This window comes from Salvelinus namaycush, chromosome 37 (assembly GCF_016432855.1).
Source record: "Salvelinus namaycush isolate Seneca chromosome 37, SaNama_1.0, whole genome shotgun sequence".
Lineage (NCBI taxonomy): Eukaryota > Metazoa > Chordata > Actinopteri > Salmoniformes > Salmonidae > Salvelinus > Salvelinus namaycush.
In genome coordinates, this window is record NC_052343.1 from 6,565,924 (window position 1) to 6,586,489 (window position 20,566).

Consider the following 20,566-nt stretch of genomic DNA (forward strand, 5'->3'; position numbering starts at 1 on the left):
GTATAGCAGCGCTGATCTTTTTCTATCGCTCCGCTAGCAGGGTTCGCACCGCTGACCTTCCCACAATCCCCTGCGCATTGCTCCGCGTGCTCCCGTTGAAAATGATTGGGTGCGGAACTTCGTTTGTCGAATTTGGAAGTGGTGGAAACCGTCAGCCGCTATCATCTGGCCGCCACTCAAGTAAGAAGAGGACTAGAAAACCTATGGAAAACGTTATTGAACAGCTTTTGTGAAAGGAAAAATGCAATCTGCGGTCATAAAGAGAGAAAGTAGTATTCAACATCTAGCGAGAGCGCTAAATGGACCAGAAATAATTGATCTCGTCGCACGGCTCCAGCTGCGCTCTGCTCACATACTCTGGTCAGAGTATAAACAAGAGTAGACTGCCCCTGGCGGATGAATGCGGAACAGTTTTCGACCATTTAATGCAGATAATCAGTGGCCAGACAAACTTTTATTCTAAAGTGTAAACATGTAAATGTATATGAGCAGCATTGTGCATATTGTTGCATTGGGAGAAAAAACTACAACAGGAAACACATTGAATAGTGGCAGATGTTTATTATTCACTAGTAGGAAATTGTATCTTCACAAATCAGTAAACTGTTAGTCAGTTTTTTTGGAATGCATGCTTTACACCATTTAACGAAATGAGGAAGTGAATAACAAATCCAACCAATCATCCCAGTATCCTGAGGTGCCTGAGATACCTGAGCATAAGATTATATGGTTCAAGAGCCAAAGGTTTATGGCAGTAAACATTGATACATTCCTCAGTATAATAAATGCACATTCTTTGGAAATGACAGGCAACATCCCCCATAGATACCACACCACTGCATCAAATGGCCTATGATCACAAATGATGTAATAGCACAAAAAGCATAAACATGACACAAGAGTCACTTGTGTATGCAGTAGCATATATGTTTTTCTGTGGTTTCCATGTAACCCCGAGGACATAATAATATACCCAGTCCTTTGCCTTTTAAGATAAATCTAACTCATCTAACAATCAACAATCAAATCACAATGTGACAACAACACATCAATGGGGAGTCAAAATAGGTTGAGGTAAAACAGTTTTGCTCAAACACACATAGTTCAAAAACAACTTTAGCTGTGCCATACAAGATACCAATTTAGCTAATATAGTTATTGAGGTACAACAAAGCTTTGTTTACATTATATTCATTCAGTTTGGCACTTGCATTGCTTATTTCTACTCGTCCAGAACAGTGAAACAGTGTTATGATCTAAGCAATGACCTCTGCAGAAATGAATAATATTACTTTTCATCAGTCCAGTGGAGAATTTGAGAGATAGTAGAGGGTTGTGAAACAACTCTGATGTCATTTAATCATCAGAGGGCTTACTAACCAGAGATGAGCAAAATACACGTGAGTTGTGTCTCTCTTTTTTAATGGGAAGGGTTTAGGTCATCAGTGGCAACCAGCATTCATTGACATTCATACCGCAACATTTTCTAAACCCGGCAAGTACAAATGTTCATTTAAAAAAAACTTGAATCTTATTATACACAGACGTCTATGCGCGCTATAGTCCCCCACATGACTGAATCAATGGCCATGTGCTTTCACCACATTTCCTTACATGACAAAATCCAGAGTTAAAACATGTATCACTTCCTTAAACGTGTACGACTTGGAAAATATTATATCCCATCACCCAATAACAATCTGGGAAATCTTTGATAGTCTGAAATACCATGTTTTAGCCACGTATTGAGACGAGACAACCCCAATGTGTATAATACTACTAGCCCCAATCCCTTAATATGGTAACAATATTCTCATAAACTCCCCATCAACAACGATTATAGAGGGAAAAATACAATAATAAAGGAATATTATAGGCCTGTCATGACATATTATTATGTAGGGCAAAATAATACATCAGCAGATGTGGTATTAGATATGTTGACTAAGTATATAATATAGTGTGTAATAACTCATATAGTCTCACATGTCAAAACATTTTAAGACTAGTTTTAAGGACACGCTATGAATTTGTTTTATTCTTCATGATTAACTGCCATTTGAAAGCATTTTGTGCGGATTAGAGAAAAAGAGAGTTTTACTGTTTTGCCGAGACATTCAAATCTGGACCCAGAGGTCCTCTACCGTTTTCTTGTCATGCACTTTGATTTGGCACCAGAACACTCCCTTGTCTTTCACTGCACACATACAACTAATATAGACAAACATTGCACCCCAATCCCATCCCTCCCCAACCCTCCTCCATCGCCCCTTCCAAGCCTTCGAAAATAAATCGGAAGTATTCCCTGAGTTTTCAGATTTGTGATTCCTGAGGGACGAGCCTGAGTGGAGGTTATATATACGTTTCGTTCACCACCTACATACAACAAGTATCTTGTAAATCAAAATATAAAAATATGGAACACATATTCATAAGATTAAACTGAATAGAATAGAATAGAATAATGCATCTCCTACATGATTAGTGCAAGAGTGACATTTGCATTGGTTTTGGCATAGATAAAAAGAGAAGATTCACAACACTGGAACGCTAATTGTGTGTAGCAGTAAATCATACAAATGAATTATTAAAAGGGTCATTATAAACTTTGTCAGATATTTTTAGACAACAAAAGTCGTCTTATGTCAAGATGAATCCACATCCTATGCCATTGGTGGTGTAGATGCAGCTATATGCCTCAACTCCAAATGAATGGAAAAGATAAGCACTGCAATTCCATTTTGGATTATGGCATAGCTGGATACAAAACTTGCCTGGGACATGGATTTATCTCAACAGGAGACCCCTTTGAGGTATCTGACAAACTTAGATTTTAGGTGTTACGTCCCTTTAAACTCAAACAGCATTGAACACGATAAAGGCAGACACGAGTGGCTAAGATATCCGATGTCTAGTATGTGATGGAAAACCCACCACAGTTAACCTGGTCCTAGATCTGTTTTTGTTTGGCGTAACAATGACCATAGGAGTTGGCAAGACAGCACAAACAGAGCTGGGACCAGGCAATCACGGAGTGACCTTAACCTGAATATGAGGAGAAGCTGCAGCGCAATTTAGATACAAATAAATAACAAGCACTATTTTAAAAAGGCTTCGTAATAATTCTAAATATATATTAATTGGATGTTAGAGGTCTGTCTTTCAGCTTCTCCTGTAAAACGGGAGTAAAGGCTGATTGGCTTAGCTAGTTCTACATGCACCTCCATGCAGGGCTGGGTCGATATTCATTAGTGCACGCCGTAGCAGAAACGATTCGCGACAAACGAAAACAAGCGTTTCTTATTGGACAAATTCTGGTAGTCCCTCCCTGTTTCAGTCCGTTTTCTTCCGTTTGGTGCCTTGTGAATACGACTGTGGTGTTCCTGTATAGTCCTCACAAGCGGCTTTGGAGGCAATGTCTTAAATAGGTACCTAGTAATTGACGACACTGAATAAAAATGTGCTGCTCCCGCTTTTACTCTTGAAAAAATGTGTTCTCAAAGGGGTTCTTTATGGTGGGAAAGGGTTCTATATGAAGCCTTTTTCACTCGAAGAACCCTTATGGTTCTAAGCAGCACCTTTTTTTCTAAGACAGTAGACAACGCCTGATGCTGCCGCCTGATGCTGCTGCTGCTTCGACTGTCAAGTATAAACAGGACAAGTATGATTATGTAGATTTATGAATCAACCTCAGTAATCCATTAAAATCTTGCATCTGATTTCAACATGATAAATTACTTATGTTGGATACATTTCACAGGTATTGGTGCGATTACTGGAGTCAGTGATTAAATTCCAAATACTGATGTATGTAGTCTAAGCAGAGGATGATCAAGTTGATTATAGAGATGTAAGATCTTAATTTAAGGCAGTTTGCTATGGCAGGAAAATAAATCTGCAGCAACAGGAAATGTGAATTATTATGTGGATTATAATTAATGGACATTTTATATAAGGGTTGATACATATTTCTTTAGGGCAAATCAAGTCTGACATTTTCAAGTGGAAATCACAAACTTTAGAAGCCTTGAATACACTACAAGTTGCATTTCCTGCGGTGCGGGAAAATTCTCAGCAACAAAAGAGTGATCAAATTAAGATCCTACATCTGTAGGGTTCTAGTGTATGGTTGTAATGTAGCAGCAGCAGATCAGACATGTAACAGAAATGACGCAACCACAACAACAACCGAAAGCTGGCCATAAATGCCATACTTTTTGGTTTGACATTCATTTGTCCCCAGGACATCTGGATGGTCACCTACAATATTGGTACATTGCCTATAGCTATTACCCATTACCCCGTCCCGTTGGTTCGTATGTACCCGCCCATTACCACCCATGAGTCTAACATTCACTGCAGAGGTGTAGTGTCACAACTCTGTCTTTCTCGGATATAGTGGGGTGTAAACAATCAGGAAAGTCAAGAAGTTGTAAGGCAGCAAAAGTGTTGAGCTATCTACTTGACACTGTGATTTTAAGCTTCCTGGTGAGTTTAGTATAGTAGCGTGCTAGTGTGAGTGGTTTCTCATGATCTGCTCTGTGAAAAATAAACAACTTTCTATTCTATAAAGACATCAAAATAGTATGTGATGTGCCATAACTTATTACAAGTTTAAACCCCTCAATAGCGGTTCCATACATTTGTACAAATATTTCCTGAGTGCTATAATAATACAGCTGTATTTGTGAGTGTTACACCAAAAAAGATGAACTTCAGTAACATTCTTTCTTCATGATCGTTTTGTTTACAAAAACCTGAGGTAGTTCCAAAAGCGTCTTATACAGTTGAAAGGAAACTTAGCGGTCATCTATCCAGTAAAGCTTCCCCAAGCTTCCTTCCTGCGTCTCCTCGTTCAATCGGAGCTCACGGGGGGCGGGGGCGAGTGGCCTTGTTCCTCCTCGTCCCCTTTCAAGGAGGAGGGCTTTCCCTGAGAACGTGGCGAGGACTGCTGTGCTTTGATTGGGCAGTTGGCAACCATGTGGGAAATGCTCTGGCAGAAATGGCACTTCTTGGGCTGAGGCGGCAACTTGCACTCCTTGGCATGGTGGTCCAGGCCTCCGCAGTTGTAGCACCTAAAAAACAAGACAAAGTGCGTGTTTGATATTGAAGACACTGCACAGAATGACTGATCTACAAATCCCCTCTCAAATAACTACTCGTTATCTGATGAAGATGAGCGATTCTGCACCTCAGCTCAAACTGATCCCCTAAACCAGGCTGATAAATGTAGGACTGGGCCATATGTATCAAGCGTTGCAGAGTGGTCCTGATTTAGGATCAGCTTAGCCTTTATATCACAATGAATAGGATTGTATGGACAGTGAGGACCTGATCCTACAGATGTAGGATCTTAATTTGATCACCCAGTTGCAGGAGAACTTTCCAGCGATGCAAAAAACTTGTAGTGTATTTGAGGTTTAAAAAGGCTTCTGAAGTTTGTCCTTTCCACTTAGAAATTTCAGACTTGATTTTCCCTGTAAAAAATGTATCTCATCACCTACACAAATGTCCAGTAATTGTAATCCACAAAATAATTTACATTTCTTATTGCTGCAGGATTATTTTCCTGCTTTAGCAAACTGGCTCAAATTAAGATCCTACATTTGATAGGAGTGTTGGGCCAGTAACCGAAAAGTTGGTGGACCGAATCCCCGAGCCAACAAGGTAAAAATCTGCCATTCTGCCTCTGAGCAAGGCAGTTAACCCCCAACAACAACTGCTCCCCGGGTAGCGATGACGTGGATATCGATGGCAGCCCCCCGCACCTCTTTGATTCAGAAGGGTTGAGTTAAATGTGTTAGACACATTTCAGTAGAATGCATTCTGTTGTACAACAGTTGTACAACAATGCATTCAGTTGTACAGTCAGACCTTTCCCTACATATGGCCCCTGATCTCGTATTGAGTGAGATGCGCTGTCACCTGCAATCCACAAGAGGGCAGCATATGCCAGTTAGGCTAGTGCTGCAGCAGCAAACCAAGAAATCTGGCCAGTTCCATGCTGTGGCCTATTTATTTATTTTATTTAATCTTTATTTAACTAGGCAAGTCAGTTTAGAACAAATTCGGCCTACCCCGGCCAAACCCTAACCCGGACGACGCTGTGCCAATTGTGAGCCGATCTATGGGACTCCCAATCACGTCCGTTTATGATACAGCCTGGAATCAAACCAGGGTCTGCAGTGACGCCTCTAGCACTGCCTATGACCATCCTTTTTATGAGAATAGGATGATTAAAAGTGGGTTAAAAAGTGCAAATTATCTTTGTTCTACCACCTGTGCAAATGCAAATTGAATACAGGATGTACGCTATTTATAAAAGCATGTTTTCTCTGTATGTTTCAGTAGGCTATTTGTTACTTTGAATGGCCTCCCATCTACAAATTAACCACCCTTTTCATTCTTTATCCACAGTACTTTGCTGCAATGAGGTCTTTTTAGCTACATCAATTATATTCCTTCTCCATAGAAAGTACACAGAGTATCACAGTCCATGCAGAAGGGTTAAGGTCAATGGTAGCCATAAGAGTAGCCTTCCTTTGATAGCTTCGGTTTAAACAGGACCTATAGAATAGCCACGCGTCCAGGGGCGGCTGACAGATGGGCAGTGGGAGTGGGGCTGTCACCGCTGCTATGCCACTGAGGCGCTATTGAAGACCTCCTTCCCCAAATGATGCAGATGAGGCTTGGTCAGGGGAGGCTCAGGGAGGTCAGTTGCTTATACTTGTACCACAGTTGCTTGTACCACTGGCCGTTGGGTTGGTGTCAAGGTGTACCAACACAGAAGCTCTGGCCTGGCCCAACTGTCTCAACATCGATCAGGGAGCGTGAGCAGGAAAAGGGAAGTGGTCCTTTGTCTAAACAGCTGCAGCAATGATCTCCCAACTCTGACCTCCGCAGTCCTCTCTAACCCCCGCAACCCCAACCCCCGACATTTTAGTCATACACGGTTGCCATGGTTACAGTGACCTCTAACCCCCTCCCGGGCTCCTACATCTGTTATCAATTAAATGGACAGGGTTTTCTTCCCTCCCTGCATCATATTTACCTACTAAAGGCGTCAGCATGCTTCAGTTCGGATGGCAACTAGCTGAAGTCGGCGTGGCGAACCGAACGCGTGTGATTGCACACTCCCTTGAAATACCTTCAAAGTCGCAATAGTACTGTTTGTCCATTTTGAGTCGCCGTAGCCAGTACACTTCCTCAAAATAGTCTGAATTAATCTAGGATAATGCAAGAAATCTGTCATTAATTTTGACGTTTTTGCAGAGGAGATCTTAGTCACGCAATTTTACATCTAACTAAGATGTTTGGTGCAGTATTTCTCAATAAAAAAAAATGTGCATGAAAACGAGTCGTCTCTCGTTGAATGACAACAAAGGCTTTACTGACGAACCCTTATTGTTGACCAATCACCGACGAAGGGGCGTAGATTTCGGCTACCGACTTCAGCTTGTCTCAAGAAAACATTTCGTATGGCCGAACAACCGAAAAAGCCCTTACCGAAGTCCAAAATGAACAAAAACATCACAAAATGTCATCATAATATATGCACAAACTTTTCCGAACTGTTTCAGCACGGAAGAATATGGACACCTTAAGGTGGAATCAGAAAATAAATTGTGGCTGACTATGGCCATATTTGAAGAAATATGGAGAGTCCAGATAACACTGTTGAAACGAGTGCCAGGGCCCTCTGTTTCTAATCCCATGCAAACACCGCCACCTAATAAAGAATATTGAATATGCCATTGATGAAAATCATTGACAAAAATTGTTTAGAATCTTAGACCTATGTACTGACTAATCTTCAATACATACTATAAAACAGTTGATCTTATTCTCCATTGAAAATGTTGGAGTTGGCCCCATATGAATCCTCTTATAAGGACCAGCATAATCTTGGGAGAGTGAATCGTTCACCACAGGCCTCCCAGGACTCTTTGAGGCTGTAACAATCTCCATTCTCACCCTGACTACACTCTGGGCATAATCACAATTGACAGGAGGCCACATTGATACCCCTTTCTAACCCATCACAATATCCACAACGGACAAAGGACCCACAATGTTGGCCCTCTCACTTTTACTTTACTTTACGGTGAGAAAAAGCGAAGGGATTTGTGGATTTTAAAAGGAATGCATTATGCAAGTAGTGGGGTATGGAACCTTTTTCATGCAAAAGGGTTCTTCGGAACCTTCTCAATGGAAAAAAGGCTCCTAGAAGGGTTCTTTATGGATAAAATGGTTCTACCAAGAACCATTAAGAGTTATTTTAAAGGGACACGCCCAAATGACTCTTATTTTTGTAGATTGGTTATTATAACTAACATGAGTAATATTTCAACATCAAACACTTTTTTTTATAAATAAAAAAACACCTAGAATTAAATATTTCATATTTTACTAGTTCTAAACTGTAATGACAGGATAATTATAATTCATCAACTGAAGTGATTCAGAAACATTCATGTTACCAGTTCAGGTTACCACCACAAAAACACATTTTGTGGAAGAGGTTTGGAAAAGGTTTTTCAAGAGAGAACCACTGGGTTTAAATCCACAAGGGACGTCCAGAATTAAACAGCTATTGATCCAGGTCACACGCCAAGCCTGCCTGTGTGACCCTAACCCCGGCCAGGGGTGGGGGTCAAGGAAAAGAAGAGGACAGAACAGGATAAAACGGAAACACCATTTTGCATCATATCCAAAATGGATGCACTATTGCAGATGTGAGATCCAACCACAATAAAGAAAATACTTTGTCCCACCATCTTTTGAGTATGTTAGACCCCTACTACGAGATGAATAAGTACATTGCTGCTTATCTGATAAGGCATTTTCTGTCCATTTTCGTTTTGTGAACCACCTCTTTTTCACCTGACATCCGTGTTAAATAGCTTTTTTGAATATTTGCAGGAATTACTTTCTGTTTCAGTGTATTAGTGTATACCTTGTACCCATTCGATGTACAGAGTGTGCATACAAGGCAGGCACTCACCTATCTCCTTTGGAGTGCCGTTTCTGGACGCTCTTGCCTTTGGGTCTCTTCTCGCTGCCCACACAGTGTGTGCCCTCTGGCCCAGTGACTCTCTGGGACTCCAGGCCTTTGGCTGACTTCTTGAAGGTGAACTCGACCGCCTCCCCCTCCTTCAAGCTGCGGAAGCCCTCCATGTGCAGCTTACTCTGGAGGGGAGAGAAAGACAGTAGAAGGAAACATCAGAACACTATTAGAAGTTTCACATTCATTCCTGTGCCCCTTTCCAAATTCATCTCAGAGTAGGAGTGCTGATCTAGGATCAGCTCCCGCTCTCCATATAATTCTAGTCATTATGATCTAAAAGGAAAAACGTATCCTTTAATAGCACTCCTAATTTGAGACTCTTGTGAATATGGCCCTGTAACCTTTCAGAGGTCATATCAAACATCACATTTTGAACATAGAGAGGGACTTTCCAAGGGGCATTTCAAACATATCTTGGAGGATTGTTTAGTCGTTACACATCCGTACGAACAGATCTTAAGTCTCGCTGCATGATATGCTACAAATCAATGACGACGCAATCACAAAAACCTTGCAGCATCAGCTAACAAATCAACCAAGGGAGACGCTGAGGAGTGACCCTCTATGAACACTATGCTATCTTCAAACTTTTCTAACAGAGATAGGCGCTATCTGGCATCTGTCCTAAGTCTCCTGACTGTTGATCATTCTGTCTAACCTCATAAATAAACAACAACTACAAAGCCTCTTATTGTCAGACAGACTATTTGTCCTCCCCTCCCTAGTCTGCATTGGTCTGTTGCCCAACACTGGCCACAGTGGCCTGTGAGTCTCTTGTGTTTGAGTGGTAAACCTGATGTGATAACCTTCACCCATCCCCCTCTGCCAAAGGACCGGCATTCCGCACTACAATGTCCCCTACCCCCCAACCTCTCTTCCCAACTACATCACAAAGAACCACTAACACACTAACCACCACTGCAGGATTCTTGCTGGGAGGGATAGGGTTGGGGGTGGGGTATGGGGGGGGGGGTTCAGGGAAACATTCCTTGGATGGTTGTTTGGCAGAGAGACACGCAGATAAGATGAGAATTAACACATCGTCACTCCAAATGATAGGTACCTGCATGCTTAGAGTTAATAATCGATTGATTGTTTTACTCAAATGTGATACATTTAGCATGGAATCAATATAAACTCAAAGCCTGAAAGCATTCAACAGCTCAAGAGTATGGACACAATCAACACCATGATCCTTAGATTAACGCTAAAGACTATGCTAACCTCAAACCAGGTTCATGTTCATAAGGGCACACAACAGAAAACGTTTGAAACGTTATGAAGCGCGAAACTAAAATAGTCCCATCCTGTTTTATTGGTGCCAAATTAATACGACCCAGTACTTTAAGCTACAGTATCCTACAGACCCCTTTTTCGGATCCCATTCTGCTGCCTTCACCTCAGTTGACCCAGGTAGCGCTGTTCAGCAGAGAGAAGTTCAGCCATGAGATGCCTTGGAGCCTCGGAGGAGGGGAAAATGAGGGAGGGGGGGATGAAGAAATGGGGGGAGGAAAGGGGAGGCTATGAAAAAGGGGATTGGGCTGTGCATTAAGGGGTAATGCCAGAGGCAGCCTGGGTGAAACAAGAACCCTCCAAAAGAGCTTTTGGATTGGTGGTATGGTATATCTGCAACCAGGCAGCAGATATCATTGATTTTGATATGATTAGCAATGAAACCTGGTGTTTCCTATCAGAAGTTTCAACTAACCTTTGAGAATTTCACCATTAGAGGGTGATCAATATTTAGCTGCGAACAGAATTCCACAATTGTAGAGCCAAAAACCCAATTATTTCTCTCATGCTCAGGTCAGTGTCAGGACAAGACTGATGGCTATGCCACCTCATTTAGGTATTTCCTAGGCACCAAGTGCCATTTGTCTGATTTCATGGACCCATTTTAGGAGAGGAAAGACATCAGCCATGCTCACCACAGAGGATTTCCTCTCCAGAACTGTCAATGGCTACCATTGTCAGGCTGGGACGATCTTATATTATTTGAGGCAATCTTAAGGATATATGTAAAAGACTAGGGGGTGGAGTCCCAGAGCCAGATTGAGCCTCGTCCTTGACTAAAAAGCAAGCTCAATCAATTGAAAATGCATTTTAGTCCAGGACTAGGAATAATCTGTGAATGGGAAACTGCCACTATCTGATTTATCCTTCTTTGACAGCCTTCTCTGCATATTGCTTCAAATATCAACAACAACGTGTGTGTAACTGTGCAGTTGCTTTGAGGGGAAGGTTTAAACAGTTACAATTAGGCTAGCTTGAAAATAAAAGCATCACAAAATTTGGTGCCATAGATCGTATTTTAACCAGGACACTAATTCAAATACAAGCCACATGGCCTACAAAGAACTGCATCTATTGTGTCATGAAAACTAGCAATGCAATAGCATCTGTAAGGAGGAAAATGACAGTAGAGTGAACCGTTCCTTCATACTTTAATGGTCACTGATGAGCATCTGCTGTGAAGTTACAAGCAGATCTGGGACACACGATGGGTCATCCATAACTCCATTTGGGTGACAGAAGTGGCCCCTTGAAAAGCTGCTCCATTGTGCATTGGCCCCAGTGACTGTTAACCCACTTCCCCTCACACGTGTGACCTCCCCTGCTCCACAGGAGTGGGTAGGTTCATCCATACACACCCCCAACACAGAGAACATACCATGTGGAAAGAGGAAGGAGACTCCTAGTATGGCCTTAAACCCTACCAACCTGGTGAAGTGCATTGGAGGGCGATATGAAGCTCTACTGTAGGCTATGTCCATACTAGCTTGAAGAAAACAGAGTGGGGTAGATGAATGAAGACATACGAGGAGAGAGAGAAAGAGGACAATGGGAAGGGATTGCTGCTAGGACAAAGAGGGGCTGAGGGGCTCGGTCACGGCCGAGAGGAGCATGCTTCATTGGGATTCGTGGTCCTATTGTTCACCTGCACACAAAGGCCAGCAGGCCCCGGGAGTTCATGTTCTCTACCTGACACGCAGCGACTCATTTCAGGGCCAAAGCCCCATTGCCATAATACACCGTAGCCATAACTCCCATCCATCCATCATGGATGAACATTGGACACACATGATCTCGCCTTCCTAACAATGGCTAGCAGGGTTGGGGTCACTACCATTTCAATTCAAGAAGTAAACTGTAATTCCAATTCCGAATTTTTCAAGGATTGAGTTTGCTTCCTGAATTCAAATGAAATGTAATTGACCTGAACCCTGATGGCTAGGGGAAGAAATCAGCGGAGAAGTCACTACTTAAGATGTCAAAGGACAGGGTTCAGGAGGACATTGTCCCAGTTACATCGTTAACAGATATTGTTCACTTATTCAAACATATGCTTTAAAAGGCTTGGAATCTAGAGTGGCAGCACTAGAAGAGAGATATAAGTATAAGTATTTAGTCATACAAATTACTTATTGAGAAATAGATTTATATTTAAGGAAGGTTTTCAGGAACAATGCATTCATTTGGAGCGTGATTGTAGTCCTGGCCATTTCAACAGATTAAAAGTTCAAATAGTTGAAATAAATGGTCTAAAAGGCAGTGGTTCTGAAAAGGAGGAAAGAGTTATAATTACATATAATGGCTCAGATACACCAATACTGTTGGAGTGCTTCACACTTCTGAACGTAATTTGCGACGCGAGCATGCACTGATTTTTGTAGAATCGGATTTAAAATGTTGTCAGTCAGAGGTCTACAGCTGGTGGTTATTCACATACATATTCAGACCGTTTTCTATGAGACTCGAAATTTAGCTCAGGTGCATCCTGTTTCCATTAATCATCCCTGAGATGTTTCTACAACTTGATGGAGTCCACCTGTGGTAAATTCAATTGACTGGACATTATTGGGAAAGGCACACACCTGTCTATTTTAATTTTTTAATTTTACCTTTATTTAACTAGGCAAGTCAGTTAAGAACAAATTCTTATTTTCAATGACGGCCTAGGTGGGTTAACTGCCTTGTTCAGGGGCAGAACAACAGATTTCTCCCTTGTCAGCTCTGGGATTCGATCTTGCAACCTTTTGGTTACTAGGGCTCTAACCACTAGGCTACCTGCCACCCCACTAAATAAGGTCCCACAGTTGACAGTGCATGTTAGAGCAAATACCAAGCCATTCGGTCGAAGGAATAGTCCGTAGAGCTCCGAGAGAGGATTGTGTCGAGGCACAGATCTGGGGAAGGGTACCAAAAATGTCTGCAGCATTGAAAGTCCCCAAGAACACATTGGCCTCCGTCATTCTTAAATGGAAGAAGTTTGGAACCACCAAGACTCTTTCTAGAGCTGGCCGCCCGGCCAAACTGAGCAATTGGGGGAGAAGAGTCTTGGTCGGGGAGGTGACCAAGAACCCGGTGGTCCCTCTGACAGAGCTCAACAGTTCCTCTGTGGAGATTGGAGAATTTTCCAGAAGGACAACCATCTCTGCAGCACTCCACCAATCAGGCCTTTATGGTAGAGTGGCCAGAGGGAAGCCACTCCTCAATAAAAGGCACATAATAGCCCACATGGGAGCTGGCCAAAAGACACCTAAAGACTCTCAGACCATCAGAAATATGATTCTCTGGTCTGATAAAACCAAGCCTGAATGCCAAGAGTCACGTCTGGAGGAAACCTAGCACCATCCCTACGGTGAAGCATGGTGGTGGCAGCATCATGCTGTGGGGATGTTTTTCAGCTGCAGGGAGTGGGAGACTAGTCAGGATCGAGGGAAAGATGAACGGAGCAAGGTACAGAGAGATCTTTGATGAAAACCTTCTCCAAAGCACTCAGGACCTCAGAGTGGGGCAACGGTTAACCTTCCAACAGGACAGCGACCCTAAGCACACAGCCAAGACAACGCATGGGTGGCTTTGGGACACGTCTCTGAATGTCCTTGAGTGGCCCAGCCAGAGCCCGGATCTGAACCCGAATGAAAATCTCAGAAGAGACCTGAAAATAGCTGTGCAGCGACGCTCCCGATCCAACCTGACAGAGCTTTAGAGGATCTGCAGAGAAGAATTTGAGAAACTCCCCAAATACAGGTGTGCCAAGCTTGTAACGTCACACCCAAGAAGACTCAAGGCTGTAATCGCTCCGAAAGGTGCTTCAACAAAATACTGAGTTAAGGGTCTGAATACTTATGCAAATGTTATATTTCAGTTTCTTATTTGCAATACATTTTCAAAATTTTCTTAAAAGCTGTTTTTGCTTTGTCATTATGGGGTATTGTGTGCAGATTGATGGGGGGGGGGGAGCAATTTAATCAATTTTAGAATAAGGCTGTAACGTAACAAAATGTGGAAAATGTCAAGGGGTCTGAATACTTTCCGAAGGCACTGTAGAACCACAGTATGTAGAGAACGGCGCAAACGGACCTCCTTCGGCTCCGTTTGGGTAGACTGTGTAGACCCCTTTAAGGAACATTTATTCCTGGCTATCTTAACACATCAAATTAACACTTGCCTAGTTAAATAAAGGTTAAATAAAATAAATAACAGATTAGTTAAAAAAGCTTATTTCTCTCAAATTTTGTTCACAAAATTGCTTAAATCCCTGTTAGTGAGCATTTCTCCTTTTGCCAAGATAATCCAGGAATCTGAAGTGAATGAGCAGCTAAAGTGGACTTCTCTCAATGAGATGCTAAGGCCTTTATCTTCTCAGCTAGTAGTGGAAGGGTCTCACTCACATGGAAACTAGGAGGGAAAAGGGTGCCTCCCCTTCACTATTGGTCAGGATGGATAGTTTCCCAATACACTCATGGGACCTGGACACCATGAGGATGAGAAGACACTGGTCGTGTTCGAGAGCTTCAAATTTGTGATGCGTAGTGGGTCAATTGCATCTGACTGATCTACAAATAATGAGTTGTTATCATTGATGCAAAGTGATTTGTTGATTAGTCAGTTGGCAATTTCCTGCAATGTCGAACAAGCCCATTGCCTCATAGGTAGGCCTGTGGTCTTCACTTGTAATAAATTACCATGCAATGAACGTTCAAGTGTCAAGACAAAAACACAGTTAAAAGGAAAAATCAGTGTTTTGGATGGCTCCTCACCTTAAAACTAGCCTATTTGCCAAAAGAAATTGTAAAAACACATCAAACTTCAGATAACTTCAGCCATCACTAGCAAAACATCAACGTAAGTGAATGAGGCATGCATTACATGTGTACAAAAGTGACCAAGTCACTTTTAAAGCTGCACTATGCAGAAATTGCGCCGCCAATTGCTGATTGCTAAAATTCGAATAGTTCGCCTAATTTCAGTTTATGTGACAAAACAAACACGTACAGTGCATTCGGAAAGTATTCAGACCACTTGACATTTTCCACATTTTGTTACGTTACAGCCTTATTCTAAAATGGACTAGATCCTTCTCTCCCTCATCAATCTACACACAATACCCCATTTAGATATTCTTGCAAATTTATTGAAAATAAAAACTGAAATATCACATTTACATAAGTATTCAGACCCTTTACTCAGTACTTTGTTGAAGCACCTTTGGCAGCGATTACAGCCTTGAGTCTTCTTGGGTACGACACTTTAAGCTTGGCACACCTGTATTTGGGGAGTTTCTCCCATTCTTCTCTGCAGATCCTCTCAAGCTCTGTCAGGTTGGATGGGGAGCGTCGCTGCACAGATATTTTCAGGTCTCTGCAGAGATTTTTGATCAGGTTCAAGTCCAGGCTCTGGATGGGCCACTCAAGGACATTCAGAAGCTTGTCCCGAAGGCAAATCCTGCATTGTCTTGGCTCTGTGCTTAGGGTCGTTGTCCTGTTGGAAGGTGAACCTTCGCCCCCAGCCTGAAGTCCTGAGAGCTCAGGAGCAGGTTTGCATCTTTCCCTCGATCCCGTCTCCCAGTCCCTGCGGCTAAAACACATCCCCAAAGCATGATGCTGCCAGCCATTCTTCACCGTAGGGATTGTGCCAGGTTTCCTCCAGATGTGACACTTGGCATTCAGGCCAAAGAGTTCAATCTTTCATCAGACCACAGAATCTTGTTTCTCCTGGTCTGAAAGTCCTTTAGGTGCCTTTTGGCAAACTCCAAGCGGGCTGTCATGTGCCTTTTACTGAGGAGTGGCTTCAGTCTGGCCACTCTACCATATAGGCCTGATTGGTGGAATGCTGCAGAGATGGTTGTCCTTCTGGAAGGTTCTCCCATCTGCACAGAGGAACTCTGGAGCTCTGTCAGAGTGACCCTCTGGTTCTTGGTCATCTCCCTGACCAAGGCCCTTCTCCCTTGATTGCTCAGTTTAGCCGGGCGGCCAGCTCTAGGAAGAGTTGGTGGTTCCAAACTTCTTCCATTTAAGAATGATGAAGGCCACTGTATTCTTGGGGACCTTCAATGCTGCAGACATTTTTTGTTACCCTTCACCGGATCTGTGTCTCAACACAATCCTGTCTCGGAGCTCTACGTACAATTCCTTTAACCTCATGGCTTGGTTTTTGCTCTGACATGCACTGTCAACTGTGGGACCTTATACTGTATAGACAGGTGTGTGCCTTTCCAAATCATGTCCAATCAATTGAATTTACCACAGGTGGACTCCAATCAAGTTGTAGAAACATCTCAAGGATGATCAATGGAAACAGGATGCAACTGAGCTCAATTTCAAGCCTCATAGCAAAGGGTCTGAATACTTATGTAAATATAGTATTTCTGTTTTTGTTTTTTAATCTTTTAATACATTTGCACAAATAAAAAAACAAAAACATTAATACATTTGCAAAACAAATGCGAAATATTTTTTTTAGAAATTAGCAAACATTTCTAAAAACCTGTTTTTGCTTTGTCATTATTGGGTATTGTGTGTAGATTGATTAGGAAATGTGTTTATTTAATCCATTTTAGAATAAGGCTGTCATGTAACAAAATGTGGAAAAAGTCAAGGGGTGTGAATACTTACCGAGTGCACTGTATAGTGTAGAGAATTATTGTACCATCTAAACCAGCTGTGAAATGTATTTTCCATAACCCAAAATATTGTATTTTCAGCTGTTTGAAGCTGAAAGTAAACAATGCAAAAACAAAACGTAAGAATGGGAAGCATAGAAATTGCGCACATAGAACTGATCTACCACTTCTTAGACTTGCTTTTAATGAGAATGACAGATCTTTAACTCACATTTCTATGTGAATTTGGTCAGGTTAAACGTTAAACCCACTAGGGAGCCAGGCCCACCCAATCAGATCGAGCAAATATCTCTACTTGGCAGTGTTCCAAACTGACATCATTTGTATTTTTACCTATACATGCAAACACCATCAGATATAATTCATAGCAAGCAATGCACTAGAATGACATACAGATGAACTGGAATGACATTCACTACCATAGGATTGGTGGACAAAAATAACTAACTGAAAGCCACATACCCAATAAGCCACAAGTATGAACGCAATGAGGCATATGTCACTGTGCTTCTATTGCTATATGCACTATGCCACTGCCTTCTTCGTTTGTTCATTTAGCAAACAAGACAGCTTATAATACAGTGCCTTTATCAGCCAATAGGATCCCGAGTGGCGCAGCGGTCTAAGGCACTGCATCTCAGTGCTAGAGGCGTCACTGTGGGGGGAATGGCCACATGCAGGAACGGCCCGAATTGCTGGCTGCAGTTACACACTATTGGAAATTGTTTACACCCTTGATAAAGATGAACAATAATGACTGTATAAAATAAATAATTCAAATACTGAGCTATATTGTATGTACACGGATTTAAAAAAAATATATATATTATTTCATACTAATACAATTGCTCAGAGAAATAAAGGTAAGGGTCAAAATTACTCTTGAATGAATTGTGAATAATGATGAGTGAGCAAGTTACAGAGGGTCAAAGATCATAACCCCAAGACATGATAACCTCTCACTATTACCAATAACAGGGGAGGTTAGAATGTCTTGGGGGTATGATCTTTGATCCTCTGAAACACAACCAAAATGAACTGCAAATGCATCCAACAAGTTTGTAAAGTCACAAGCTTGATGTAGTTATTGAGTGCTAGAGACATGGGACCAAATATTAATATTTTGACTACATTATTTATGTGAAATGTTAAACTAAACTTTTATTTAACTAGGCAAGTCAAATTCTTATTTACAATGAAGGCCTACACCTGCCAAACCCAGACGACACTGGGCCAATTGTGAGCAGCCCTATGGTACTCCCAATCATGGCTGGTTGTGATACAGCCTGGATTTGAACCAGGGTGTCTGTAGTGATGCCTCTAGCACTGAGATGCAGTTCCTTAAACCACTGGGCCGCTCAGCTTCGTTCTTTCCTTGTTTTTCCTCAGCATTCTTAGCTAGAAAACGGGGAGAAATCGTTGCAAAACTGATCGATATGTTACGATTTGATTTATCAAATCACCCAAACCAATTTGATCAATAACCAATAATATGTATTTCTCTGAGCAATTGTATTAGTATAAAATAATATAATTGATATTTTCTTTATTGCATACAATATAGCCTAGTATTTGAATTATTTATTTTATTCAGCCATTATTGCTCATCTTTATCAAGGATGTCCATGATTTTGGACCCCACTGTACATGACCACGAGGTCACATGGTAAGCCAGCAACGCGTGTTCGTTTGAGATAGAAAACTGCCTGAATATGTTATTCTGTGTCAATGTATAGTTCACCACATATTTGGTTTGAGAATTAGACGGTAAGGCAGTTCGTTTTAAAACCAAGGCGCCCCTCTTACCTGATGGACGAACACATCGACCGGAGACTCGAGCGGGACCCCCTCTTGGTTGGTCATGGACAAAAACCCAAAGCCCATGCGCACGTTGAACCATTTACATACGCCGACACCGTGGAAAGATTCCGAGTCCTCCTCAGTACTTGGTCCTTCATCCTCTTCGGTCTTGCAGACTCCTGTAATTTAGAATAATATGTTAAACAATGTTCGTTTTACTATTTACCAGAACACTAAGAAAGGAGTGTACGCGTAAAATTGCCATTCAGCTTTGTTCTGTCCTTGTTTTTCCTCACGCATTCATAACCATTAGGTAGAAAACGAGGAGAAATCGTTGCAAAACCGATCGATATGCTACGATTTGATCAATAACCAATCATATCCATAGGTCTAAATATAGACCTATCTACAAATCATTTCAATACATAAACAACAATATTGTAAGTGTCCGTAATAACAATAAACTAGAATTCTATCTATGGATAGAATTATTTGTTATTCTCCCATCTTATATTTCAATCTTTCACACGTAGGAGCTATATATTTCACACTCATAGTGAGTATATATTAAGTGTACTAGTATGTGAGGAAACAACACAGGCCGACACGAAACGAACGACGAAACCTAGTATATCTCTAAATGGCTGGCCAACGTTGAACTGAATTATATGTGCCTCTTGTTAGCTGCGTTTGTGCGACAGAAAAAAAGTTACGTCGTGAAAATAAAACCAATTCATTTGCATTTACAAGACTACATTTGAAAATTCGTGTACAAAAATTACATTTACATTTATAAAGTGCCTTACTTTGTCAACAACACGATAACTTAAGTCGGGTTAACCTATTGCGAACAAAATAAAGCATGTTTTGGTATTGACTAGACAATTTAAAAAGGAAAATAGTTCCATACTGTACACAATTTTAAATTGTGGTATTCATTCTGTATGTCTTTAGAGACAGAGCCTACAATAAACACAATATATCGTCAGATTTTTACTCAACCTGTGAATTCCTGGTTAGAAACAGAACCCATCTTGCCAATTCACGCCTTGAGTAAAAGGAATCACCCAAGTTAATGTTGGCTATCCTTTTCCCCTTTCGAGCAGCGTAATGCCCACGGTTTCCCACTTTCATGCCAAATGCGCTGAAAAGCAAAAGCTTAACTTCGGTGGGAAAGTGGGAGGGCGAAATAAACAAAAGGGTCTGGCAACTTATCGCCCCAAACAATGAGGGGTGGGAGTCACAAGGAAGAATTTGTAGAATAATTACCCAAGATCTAAAAGACAATGCAAGGTAACACAGCCCCCTAAACCTCTTCATCTATGGCCAACAGAGACTCCTTGGCTCTATAGCGTCAAACCAAATAACCAATCAAAGTGTTTTAGTCCAAATTGTTGGCCTACCTTCTGCCATGTTCGGTCCCGCTTGTCTTTAGTGTATATCAGTCCCTGTCCCCCCTGTGTTTTTGCCTGGACGTTTCGGGTCCCGCTCACGTCTTTATTCCTCCCCTGGTCAGGATTCACTCTTGGTCAATATAGAAAGGACCAGGGAGCATCTTCTTCCTACCACCAACCAACCCCAACCCTCTCGGTCATGTCCACGTGATTCCCAATTAGCCTACATGATTAATTGCACGTTCTTGATGTTGGAGGGCCCCACATATGTCGAGTGACCAATCACAATTCAGAGAGACCACCGCACAGTTGCTTATGCAGAGAGACCACCGCACACCACACCACTGCTTATCACGGCGCTAGCTCTGAGCCCCCACCCCCTTCATCTCTCTCTGT

At 41.8% G+C, this 20,566-nt stretch overlaps 1 protein-coding gene across 1 annotated transcript; it reads right to left on the minus strand.

The window, feature by feature from the left end:
- Positions 1-4,855: 4,855 nt before the first annotated feature.
- On the minus strand, positions 4,856-19,809 carry LOC120030763 (protein lin-28 homolog A-like). The gene is made up of 4 exons (XM_038976183.1): positions 19,779-19,809; positions 18,783-18,955; positions 9,005-9,189; positions 4,856-5,075 (listed from the first exon to the last, which is right to left on the minus strand). Exons 1-4 carry the CDS (start codon positions 19,807-19,809, stop codon positions 4,856-4,858), a joined length of 609 nt encoding a protein of 202 aa, XP_038832111.1.
- Between the last annotated feature and the right edge of the window lie 757 nt (positions 19,810-20,566).